At 34.4% G+C, this 12978-nt stretch overlaps 2 protein-coding genes across 2 annotated transcripts; both read right to left on the bottom strand.

Moving 5' to 3' along the window:
* Positions 1-890: 890 nt before the first annotated feature.
* On the bottom strand, positions 891-3136 carry LOC125223508 (ubiquitin-conjugating enzyme E2-17 kDa-like). Its single transcript, XM_048126687.1, has 5 exons — positions 2979-3136; positions 2698-2792; positions 2055-2182; positions 1557-1661; positions 891-1250 (listed from the first exon to the last, which is right to left on the bottom strand). Exons 2-5 carry the CDS (start codon positions 2765-2767, stop codon positions 1107-1109), a joined length of 447 nt encoding a protein of 148 aa, XP_047982644.1. The 5' UTR covers positions 2768-2792; positions 2979-3136; the 3' UTR covers positions 891-1106.
* Positions 3137-9635: 6499 nt separating this feature from the next.
* Positions 9636-11635, bottom strand: LOC125202433. Its single transcript, XM_048100828.1, has 2 exons — positions 10814-11635; positions 9636-10595 (listed from the first exon to the last, which is right to left on the bottom strand). The coding sequence occupies exons 1-2, from the start codon at positions 11509-11511 to the stop codon at positions 10514-10516; spliced, it is 780 nt and encodes a 259-aa protein (XP_047956785.1). The 5' UTR covers positions 11512-11635; the 3' UTR covers positions 9636-10513.
* Positions 11636-12978: the final 1343 nt, after the last annotated feature.

A 12978-nucleotide genomic window follows, 5' to 3' on the forward strand; every position in this document is an offset into this window, starting at 1 on the left:
CCATTTGCACAAACTCATACAAAATTTTAAAAATAGAATAAGAATCAAATTCTAATTTCACAAAAAATTGTTGACAATTCATTAATTTGATGCTTTCATCTTCAAACTCATACTAAGAATCTCCAAAACCACATAAACTTAGGAAGTCGCGTATCCAAATGTTTGCACAAACCAGTGGATTTCATCTTTATACTTGTAGCAGTATATTAAAACATCATACTTTGATCCACCATTAACAGAGATCAAATTTGGGGAAATTATTTGTACAATCTAAAGCAACGAGGAAGTATGTCGAAGTTGTTGAGCAAAATCATTTGCAACAAAATCGAAACCTAGCAAGAGAAGAGTCCGAAGAAAAAACATTGATGCTCCGGGGAAATCCAAAGCCCTTAGTGAACGAGAAAGATGAAATCTAGTAAGGATAACTGTGAAGAATGAGAAGACCGGTAGGAAGAATCAATCTATTGAAAAGAGGAATCTATATAATATATGGATTGTTAAAACAAATTATTTAATGATGAGAGAGAAAGTTAAGAAGTGTTGAATTTGGGGAAGAAGAGAAGTCGTGAGAACATGTGAGTCAAAAACGGAGGAACAAAATTGGGTATTAAAAAATTTAAAAATGAGGGAGATTGTACCAAAATTCGCGCAGCATAACATTCCTCATTAGCAATAAAACAACTTTCTCTAACTAACCCGCAACTAAAAATTTTGTACCAACTCAAAAATGTGTTCTTAGATTATCGATGCATGGCATTCCAATTGTAACATAACATGCTGCGAAATTGAGCTATTACGTTGTGAAACAAAAGAACAAATGAATGTGTTCATGCATTCAGATTCCAAACAAGAATGTACTCAGATTCCAAATACGAATATGAAATCACAAATAATAAGGCATATAGAGCTATTTCTTGCTATTTGATTGAGACCAAAATTGCATTTTGATCAGACGTCCAATATTTGTATTCACAAATTCGGAAATCAGAGTATTGCATAAACAACCATCAAGAGTTAACCACTACGGAAAATAACACACCAAACACTGCTTTATTTTCTGGATAAACCATAGACGAAGAGGCCTACACCAGTTGATTGTTCAGCATTTACCCCATGGCATACTTCTGTGTCCAGCTGCGAGCAGTAGTCTCATATTTGTTCCGGTCTGTCTTGTACATATGAGCAATTTCAGGCACCAGTGGGTCATCAGGGTTTGGGTCCGTCAACAGAGAGCAGATAGACAAAAGGACCTAACAATAAACGCACATGGACATAAGCAAGGTTGAAGATAAAGATGTGATAGCTCGCAGGATGGAGATGTATACTATCTTATGCATAGAATGCACCGATTAACAGAGAACTTTTCCTTTCAGTTTTCAGAGAGAAAGGCCATCATGACAAAACTAGAGAGGCCGAGCAATGTTCCAGCATTCAAGAATTCCAATCAAAAGTAGAAAGCCACGGATAGCTCATTTTTGTCAATAAAACAAAATTTTAAATTTCATGAAAGCCTTCCAAAAAATCCAATGAGACAAACATACAAGAAGTGCTTATACCTTAGAAACAGTCAAGGCAGGACTCCACTGTTCTTTCAGAATATCAAGGCAAATGCTTCCATTGCTGTTGATATTCGGGTGGAACACCTTCGTCCGAAAAGCAACCTGCATTCAGAGAGAGAAGATAGCTTCCAGTGATCACTTGACAAGAAGTGAAAACCAGTACAACTAAAACCATTTTGATTCTAAGACTAAGATGAACTTAGATGCATTTGAACTTGTCAATACATACCGCGCAAATCCATTGTACAGCATACAAGGAATCAGTAATTAACTAAACCAGATGAGATTTTCGGTGTATAATATGACGACGAATGCACTACTCCCAAGATTTCATTTACAATACATACAATATTACAGCATATGACAAATACCAGAGGACAACCATTTCATGTTTATCTTTGCTGCCTTTTACAACTAATAGTCTAATACTAAAAGCAATAACTGCAACAACTACTGATGCATGTACAAACCCCTCTATAGGGCACGACAACATACCTTTGGTGGCTTAAAAGGATAATCCGGAGGGAAATGAATCGAGACCAAAAATACACCTCCAGCGTAAGGGCTGTCAGTAGGCCCCATTATTGTTGCTTGCCAATGGAACATATCTTCTGCTACAGGACCTGCATTAGTTGAAAGAGGATCAGATATAGCTCTGATGAGAAAAGCAAGCCCTCAAGGGGGGGAACAGAGTAATGAATCTACAGTGTAATTAGCTAACACGACTAAAAAACATACATATCAAATTATCAATCAAATCTTTCAACATCCAATAACAAAAACATCCACAAGCTACCAGCATACTATCAACCAATTCAATAAAATCAGAACCATCCAACTTCTAGCAACTCATTTAATCACCCTTCCCAAAATTCAATAAAATCCCAATGAATTAATTACGGCCAACTCATTATACATACACTCCAAGCACAATTCATCAAACCCCGATCATCATTCAGTCATTCACAACCGAGACTGTAACCTAATTTTTACCATATAACAACAAAAATCACTACGACACCAAATTTCAGAATTAAAACGCAACACCATCAACAATCGTTAAACGAACAAATCAATTCCAAAATTAAAAACCAACTAACTGATTGTTAACAAATTGAAGAAGAAGGGTGAAGCATACCGGCGCTGCATGATGTCGGAGGATCCTTCTGCAAATCCTTGAGCTCCTTCAAAATCCTCTTCGACGCCATCAGAAACCCCCTCAAAGCCCTAAACCTTTACAAATTAAAAAACGAGAACAAAATCAGAAAAAAGGGGGAAACCAAAACCCTAACCCTAATTCAAAATCTAAATCGAAAAGATCAGAACCCACGACTACAGTCCGATAAATCAAAACAAAATAACACCAAAATAAGAAAACGGGGACAAATTCGACTCAGGAAGAGAAGGAGTGAAAAGTACCTGATCCAGAAAATATGCGATTAAGCAGCGGAAAAGAAGATTTGGGGGTCGAATGAAGAAGGGGGGAGAAGGGATTGCGGAGAAAGAGTGGGTATTTATAGTAGAAGAGATTGTAGAAAGATTGATTAGTAGTGGGGGTAGGGTTCTAGAAAATTCGGATTGAGTCAAATAATGGAAATTGGATTGTTGGCGTGCAATCAACGCCATTTCTACTGCTTTATACGTTGCCCTGTTGAAGGGGGCTCTCTACACTTTATCTCATTTTTTATTAATATTAATTCATATTCTTTGGTAATTGTATTGTTTTATTTAAATATAGAAACTATTCCATCTAAACTTGAATTAATTTATAATTAGATTATTCAGAAGATATTTCATCTTATATTAAATCAATTTATTATTGGATTGACACGAATCAATTTAATTTGAACAATCTATTGAAATTTGGAAATGAAGGCTTGTGCCAAACGTGGTGTATCAAAATTCAAGAAATAAAACTTAAATTAATGGTTCGAACAATCTATTGAAATTTGGAAATGGAGGCTTGTGCCAAACGTGGTGTATCAAAATTCAAGAAATAAAACGTAAATTAATGGTTCGATTTGATTTAGTAGACTAAAATAGTTTGGGTTGGAAGGGTTAAAATGGATACAGTATCACATCCACGACTAAAACCAATCATATATTATTAGATCTTAAAATAAATGAATATGACTAAAGCTCATGTATCTTAATAAATAATAGATAAAATATTAACCAAATAATAAAATAGTCAATTGGTTATAACATAATATTTTCCACGGTTTTTTATTACAAATATCAACACAGTAACATGAGAATCTCAACACAAGTACCAGAAAATACGAACACAGTTTTATTAATATTGCGCATGCATTATATTGATATTGCTTGATGTATTTATTGATATAAAATCTGCTTATCAACATATACGAAAATTGAAAAAAAAAATTACTCAGATCATCGTCGGAACATATGCAATTGAAATCTCATTACAATCCTTATTAAATTACGTTTAATTTGATATACTTTTTATAAAAAAATTAATTTAAATTGAGAGAGTTACATAAATTTAAAATATCAACGCAATATAAGAATTGATCATAACCCTGGGTTGGAATATTTAAAATTATTTCGATTCGATGTTTGAGTCCAATAATATTATAGTTTCAATTCAAATTTATTCGATTCCTTTAAAAAATTGAATGTTCTAATCTTTTCAATTGATAAATTCACGTAAGGTTCCAATTTTGTGAATAGGAATGATAAATTGCGTGGATTGGATAGTCATCGTGTCGATTTAATGATAAATTAATCTATAAAGTTCAAATCTAAGCACAACCTATTAAGAAAACGTAAGCCCAAACACAAACTCGACTTGCTACATTTAACTCAAACACGATCTGCATACAACACGAACTTATTAGCGGCGCGATCTGAGTATTGATACGACACGATAACAACATGAACACCGACATAACACGATAATGGCACGAACCCGACGTGATTACCTAAGGCGACATATGAAAAGTTGAGAAAATATTAACCTAATTTTAGCTCTAATAAAGTATTGTAATAAAAAAATAAAAATAAAATAATAATACTCCCACCGTCCTGCTATAAACGAGATATTTCTTTTGAGCACGAAATTTTAGAAAATTATGTTTAGAAAATTAAGTGAATAGAAAATAAAAAATAGCGGTGAAGAGAATAAAGTACAAGAGACTAAAGTAAAAAAGAGCAAATATATTATATTTTGCCAAAAAACAAATGACTCACTTTAGGTGGGACGTCCAAAAAAGGAATACGAGTTGTTTATGGTGGGACGGAGGAAGTATTAATTATTAACGAGTTATTTGAACCTAACCCCAAATTTTTAAATGTCCTTATCAGGTCGGCCAAAATAGGACACAAATATAATAAGGCTTGACACTATAATTCCTTTTCTTTACTCTCCCTCTAAGCGATTTGGTCGGTCTTCTACTCCGATCGTCGTTTCCGACTGATTATTCTCTTTTTAGTGAGATCTAATCGGTATTACTCTCTAGCAGAAAAAACCGCTTCGGTTTCCTTGTGAAGTCCAGCGCTAGATCTTACTTTTGGTTGGATCTGCTAAGTCGGAGGAGATCTGTCCGTATTCAGAGTGTTTATGAGAGATTTTATGTTCTGGGTGTGAGATCTGTGAGATTGGTGGTTATTCGTGCTTTGAGTTGTCCGGTGTTGGTGATATGCAGTGAGACCTAGGGTTTTTGGCTTCAAGCATTCGAAGGTGCTCATCTTGTGACTGTTGGTTGAGTTTGGGGAGGTCCTTGTCCTGGTGCAGTCACTATTACAACCTAAGTCATATTCTCATATCTCTAACCTTTGTCTTTTCTTGTTTAGATCCTAATCCATTAGGATCTAATTCTTGTTATTACTAGCGTATTTGTGAGTTTCACAGGGATTGCAAGTGGTGCCTGGCTTAGAGTCATAACCAATTGAGGTTCCAACTAGTGCTAGGGCTTTCTTGACTTGACTTGTAATCTGTGTCTTGCATTCTCTTTTGATTGTACTTGGTATGTGCTTGAGAGATTGATCATCTCTCATCTTGTAATAAAAAAACAAAGTCTCTATAATTATTGAATCCTAGGTCTGATCCATGGATGGAACCAGAAATAAAATGAAGCCGGTGTTAAAATTTTAAAATATTAAGAATATTAAAATATTTATATTAAAATTTAAAATAGCAATATTGAAATAATTAATTTTAAATAAAATATTTACAATTTTTATTAGATGATAGATGATAATTGTACCGATCGGCCATCAAATCTAAGAGCAAATACGTGAAACAATTGTTAATAGGAGTTCCATGATAGTATATTTTTTCAAATGGATACAAAATTTGTTCATTTTAACTTTGTACATTGTAACAATAAAATTTAATTTTTAATATATTATTACGAATATGGTAAAATTAAAAATTATGTATCGTGACTTTGTACTTAGTAAATTACTACTGAGTACAAAGTCACGATTGAATTCTTACAACTTTTCATTGAATTTGTACTGCTGACTTTGTACTCAGTAATTTTTATTTGATTTACTAAAGTGATATTAATTGAATTCTTCAATTTTTCATTAAATTTTACATCGTACAAGTACTTATATATAAGAAATAAAGAATCAATTTATATTTAAATGTTTTTAGTTTACAAACCAGCTTATTTATTAATTTATAATACTACACTATAATAAAAAATGAATATATCTTAGTATTTCTTATCAATAGCATTTGAAATATAAATTTTATGACCACTACAGTACATAATCTATAGAGTATATACATACCCACTGTATATAATAAATACACGGCTTTCTTATTTATTTTATTAGAAATATGTCAGTAACTTTCACATCATATACTACAACAATATAATAATATTATATCATTAATATTTTTGTTCTCTCCTTCCTTATCAACTGCCATTACTGCATTTACCTCAAATTTCATGGAGTATTTAGTTTAAGCAAAAAGGGAATGGAGTGCAAGGCTATTCGGGGCGCCTGGGGCGGAGACCAGGCTGGAGCGGTGGCTTGTCCCCGTGTAGTTCCGTCCCTGGTGTGATCCCTACTGTTTCATAAAAGGTTCAAGGTTCCATAATCATTACACCTTCTCCATCTTCTTACTACCTTCACCCTCTCGTTTTTGTGTTCATCTTTTGTGGATGAACCTCTCTTATCCTTCTGGATTTTGGTTACTCGGTGCAGGAATTGATCCATGCAAAAATCTCATGGCTCGATTTTGCATCGGGGTTAGTATTTGAGCCATTGGTCCTTTTTATTTTAAATTGGCGAGTGATCGACTTAACCTTAATTTTTGTCTTTTGCTGATTTTACTTTTTATTTTAAAAAAATTATTGTTGTTGGATTAATCTAAAATTTTAACTAAAGATTTGTATTTGTTAAACACGTGAGCCAAAATTTCAATGGTTTGATTTGTTTATTAAGGGGATATTGATCTCTAAAACCATGAACTTTGTTAAAACTTTGGTATTCCCGCAAATTTTAGAATTGGTCTAAAATATTACAAACTTTACATTTTGTTTGTTATTTCCCATGAAAGGTCAATCATCATATCCAACTAACTTCCGTTCATTTTTCATCCTACTTAGCACTACTAAATCAATTTGATTTTCTACGTAACTTTTTATCCTACTTGTCACGAACTTAAAAAGTAATCTAAAGTATCATAAACATTTCACGATTGTCCACGTATAATAAGATTTTTTGCCGAAAATATCTTATTTGGACTACCATGAGAAATAACAAATAAAATGTAAAGTTTGTGATTTTTTAGGCCAACTTTAAAATTTATTTTAAATACCAAAATTTAACTAAAATTCATGATTTTAGGGACCAATATCTCTTTATTGAATGCTTGAAGTTGCTACCATGTTTTGTGCTCACTTCCGATGAATTATGACTTGTTGGAAATATTTTTTCCTTATTCTAGAACCTTTAATCTTGTCGTCTATCAAATTTAATTCAATTTGAAGTTGGGTACCGATAACAAAATAATAGTACAATCGTCCCTTATAATAGGGACTTTGGAGTTTGGATACTGCGCAAATTTTAATATGAAATTAGTAAAGCGTGAGAGTGATTAAAAGAAACAATAACTAGAATTTTTTAAAGTAATAGTTGAAGTATTGTTAGTAGCAATGGCGGATCCAGAAATCTATATTCGTGGGGTCGGATCAAACGAACAATAAATATATTGTATAAATAATTATTTTTAGTAAAAATATTTAAATAGCACTATATTATACTTCCTCCATCCCATAAAAAGGCAAATAATAATAGTCTCATTATCGAAAACTGAGTAACAGACCATCATATTAATGCAAGAACGGAACTAGAAATCTTTATAAGACGGTGCTAAATTTCATAAAAAAAAGTAATACTCCATATATGTTAGTACAAAATTATAATTTAAATCTAACATTTTCTATTTATGTTACATATTTTATAGAATGATAATACATTTCAAATCAAATATATGTGGTTTATTTTTATTTGAGATAATAATTATTTAAGTTATAAAGTTTAGTTAAATAGTTTCATAACATTTTAAATCAAAATACTAAATCACGAAATTTCAAGTTTTAAAATTACCTTATTGGCTTATCCGTACATAAATATTGTCTGATAAAATTATTGTTTCATTACAAAAAAAAAAAGAAAAAGAAATGCATCCAATTTGAACATCACCAAAACAAAGTATTTTGTACATGAAATAATTAAAAATTAAAATTTAATATTTTCATTTCAAACTTCTTAAACTGACTAAAATTAAATTAAATTCAATTATTTAAGTAACTATTAACACTTTTCAAAAGAAATAAAAAAGAAATACATCATTTTAAAAATAAGTTGAGTATAAAATACTAGTACGGAGTACTATTTTAAATATAAATTCAGCAATAAAACTTAAATTCAAATTAAGATCATAGTATATCGAAATAAATGAAAAGATCATGACACGATAGTTAAATTATTTATTTCTCCAAATCCAATATTTATGAAACAAATGAAAAGACCGGCACAATATTAAGATGATTATTTCTCCAAATCCAATTAACCAAAAGGAGAAAAATCAATAATGGGTCCCACATTTGCCAACTGTAAAGTTAAATCCTTCATCTTCTACCCCTCTCTCCTCTTCCCCTCCTGCTGCTCTGTACAAAAAACCAAAACACGTTCCTATCTTGAAATTCTGCACGCAAGCACAGGTGCGGAGACTATGGTCGGCGGCCGCTGGAGGGCATTTCCCGGCGATTCTCCGTGGCAGGCGGTGGGGTCGGCCGACCCCGCCCGACCCCACCTAGATCCGCCGCTGGTTAGTAGAGAATATGTTCACTCGTAACAGATAAAAAAATTATTAAAAATTAAAATAGACAAATTTTATAGGATAAACAAAAATAGAACTATAAGACTATTTTGTCTGAGGACGAATGAAAGTAGTTCTTATTCACCACAAGTAGGTTTTGAAAAAATGTTACAATTATCTATTCAAAAGTAGAATAATCTCCATTACAAATGCTATGATTATCTATTCAAAGTAAAGTAATCGCCATTTAATTCACATAAAACTAAACATACAACAAGGTATGTCACTCGGGCAAGTCCATCTGGTTTTAGGTCAACCCTATTGGATGCGGGTCAATCGGGTGTGGGCTTATCGGGTTGTGAATTTTTTCAAGTTATAAAAGTTCAGTCATAACCCTAAAAGTTCGGGTTTCGGGATAGCCCAGCAGGTTAATCGGGTTGCTACCGATAAAATTAACATGTGATCAATTCAACAAATAATGGTGAAAATTAGTTATATTTATAAAATATAAAATATTTAATAATGATAAATTTGAGATATATGCTTAAAGTTAAACATAAACATGATCAAATACTAATATTTGAGATTCATCCAAAATAAAATATAAACATCAAGGAATTTTAAAACATGTTTTAGAAATTTAAATATATTTTTTTAGTGAATTTGAAGTTTTTATTTATTTATCTATTATTACGTTAACAAAAATTTAATATATAATTTATATATTTAATACATAAATTTAAGTTATTTTTTTTAGTAATCTATATTATAAAATAATCATTGAAGTGTCGAATTAGAGTCAAACAGATAGAACACTAGAAATTTTATCGGGTTTCCAGGCCAGTGCATCAGGTTTTTGGGTCTGGCCCTAACGGGTTGCGGGTTAATCGAGTGCGGGCTAATCGGACTGTAATTTTATCGGGCTAGAAATTTTCTAACCCTAACCCTATAAATTTGCGGCTATTCAGGCCGATCCACGGATTGCGGGCTACGTTGTCCCTGCTGCGACTGTTAAAAGCTCTAAACAAAAATTTTTAACAAAGCAATTAAAAAAAAGTTTTACGATAACTAAATTGAAACTAAACCACGTACTATTTCGGTTTGCTTTGATATTTGAACTTTTCTGTTTAGTTCAATTTTTGAGATGAAACCGCAACTCCAAATGATATCAATAACAAAGACATTATAATGCGTAAATTAAGTGATGGAACCGCAGACTCAAATGTCATATCAATTGTCAAAGAATTACTGTGACACAATCAAATAAATTTAACCAAATTAATAGTACTACGTTTACTTTTCCCCGTGTTTAACGTTATGAAGTTATGTATACGCTCACTAAAGTTTTACCTTGCCTAATAATCTACATAAAATGCATTTTGAGAAAAATGAGTTAGAAACCAAATAATACTAAAAGACTACATAGCAGTCATATCAAATGCAAACCGATATTCAAACTTGAAAACTAGCCAAAATGAATTACACAACAATTTAGGTGGAACTATAAAATTTAAGAGTGCAATAACTTAATTGGTATCCAATTCTTAGATCAATGAGTAAGTTATTTTTTTCTCTTGAATTACAATGTGCATATATATCCAAGTCTTACCAACTAATGCATGGTTGATTCTTATTAAAGAGTAGACTAGAGACATGATGGATCAACCTGAGTTCCAACGTAACACTCAAATGCTGGAGTCTTTGACACGTCATTTTTCCCATGATTGCTAAAAAGAAAAAAATAAATAATACTAATAAATCTCAATAATTTAGCATTACTTTATTATCGCAAAAATTGTAGCAAGAATTATTAACCTAAAACTACCTATTTAACTATTTTATTCATTTTCTTAATTTACTCATTCTATATTTTCACTACTTAATTATAATTTTTTAAAATCGCTCGTTTAAAAGTAATTGCATAGAAGAATAAGAAAAAAAATACCTTCCATACAACTGATTTTTGCAGCGGAATTGACGGCCGGCGTCAATTTCCGACTGCTTGACGTTCCGGCACTCGATTTGGAACATAAAACCCTGCATTTTATTCCCTCTGTGGATCGCATCGATCCGCCCTTTCACGTACACATCCACCGCCAGCGCGTGCGCCTCTGATTTGCTCCACAGATCCCGCCCCGCCGCCGCCGAGTCCTCCATCACCACTGCCACCTCCACCGCCCTCGAATTCCTCGGCGCCTGCTGAAATTCCGGCAGCCTCGCGACGCCGAACCGAATGCCGCTCGCCTCCACGGACGCGATCAGCTTGCTGTACATCAGCTGCGTCCTCTTCCCGCCGTTGGTGGCGTTGAGGAGGACGGTCAGATCCGCCGTGGAATTCGCCGCGACGAGATCCACGTGGATCCGCTGGATCCGCACCTCCGGCATCTCCCATCGGAATAGAAGGCTGTAAATTAAGCCGGTGAAGAGGATGATTACGACGAAGAGGAAGCATAGGCCGCAGGCGAATCTGCAGAAGTAGCAGGGGGTGCACATCCGGCCGCAGAAGCGGCAGCCGCGGCCGGCGGAGGCTCGCTTTTCCATGTCGCTGGCGCTGTAATCGCAGCGCCGCTCCTTCGGGGGCAGAATCGTTTCCTCGTTAAAGGAAACGCGGCGGCTGAAGCTCTTCGTAGCTGGAGCATCCATTGCATAATTACACCAACAAATTCAAATTCAAATTCAAATTCAGATTCAATGGTATACTACTTCACTAATTAAATTCAAATTTATCCTTCACTTGATACAACTATACTGCTAAATGTAGTTGATTGTTTCTTATCATCTCATAATCACAGTCACAATCACAATCTCAATGAACAAAATGACTCCGAATTTTAAGTGAATTTTTATGGTGAAAATCATTTTTGGATTTTGGTCCACTGTTTGTCTTCTACTTTTCAACTGAACTACTATTATTGGTTTTGCTCTATATATGCTGCAATTAGTTAATCAGTCAATCACAGTACTCTGTTTCAATTTTTGTGGATGGATTTCATTATTCCTATACTAAAAGCAAGTTTGGATGGACAAGATTGATTATACAATATGAAAAGCTCATATAACTGTCTAACCATCCAACTAATTCACAAAGGAGCTTAAGAGTGTCCATTATAGATGGCTAGGCCACAAAATCGTGGCTGGGCCACCAATGCCCATGTTTCCTACTATAGTGGAAATGGTCAAGCCACCAAAAATTTTATTTTTTCCATTTTGTTTATATTTTAATTCTACTACAATAATAATTGAAAAAATGCATACGAACTAAAATTAAAACAAAATCTTCGTTGTATTATACAAAGGGGTAAAATTATACAACGGAAATTTTCGACTTCTAATAAACTACTTTCCCAACGCATATCATGCTCTACGCCCTCCTCCCCTACGATTCCAAACCTCTTCTACCATATCAGCATGCAGTGTCGTATGTGATGTTTCCCTCCGCATATCGGCGAACCGTTGGATCAAGTATGCATCACTACGCGGTACACCCATCTGCAGTGGGGCGCTTGCAACACCGTGACTCGTACTTGCACCCTCTTCCGGTGCTCAGTTCTCTGCAGAATATCCTTCGTCCTCTATTATCATATTGTGCAATATGATACATGCATACAATATGGAGGCGACATCATTTTCGTGTCATTGTCGAACCGGGCACCGAAGAATGGCCCATCGCGATTGGAGGACACCAAAAGCACGCTCAACGTCCTTCCTAGCACTCTCTTGTTTGGCTGCAAAATAGGATTGTTTCGGCCCAACCGGCTGCCGGATCGTCTTGACAAACACGGGCCAACGAGGGTATATCCCATCGGCTAAGTAGTATGCCTTGTTGTACTGCGTCCCGTTGGCCATGAATCTGACCGTCGGACCCTCACCCCGACACTCATCATTGAAGAGATGGGACGAATCTAGTACGTTGATGTCGTTGTTCGACCCTGCGACACCAAAATAGGCATGCCAGATTCGCAGTCGGTAGTCAGCAACAGCTTCCAGTATCATTGTTGGGTGTCTTCCTTTGAATCCAGATGTGAACCGCCCTTCCAAGCAACCGGGCAGTTCCTCCACTCCCAGTGCATGCAATCGATGCCGCCCATCATCCCCGGAAAATTATGCACT

This window comes from Salvia hispanica, chromosome 1, assembly GCF_023119035.1.
Source record: "Salvia hispanica cultivar TCC Black 2014 chromosome 1, UniMelb_Shisp_WGS_1.0, whole genome shotgun sequence".
In the NCBI taxonomy this organism is placed as follows: domain Eukaryota; kingdom Viridiplantae; phylum Streptophyta; class Magnoliopsida; order Lamiales; family Lamiaceae; genus Salvia; species Salvia hispanica.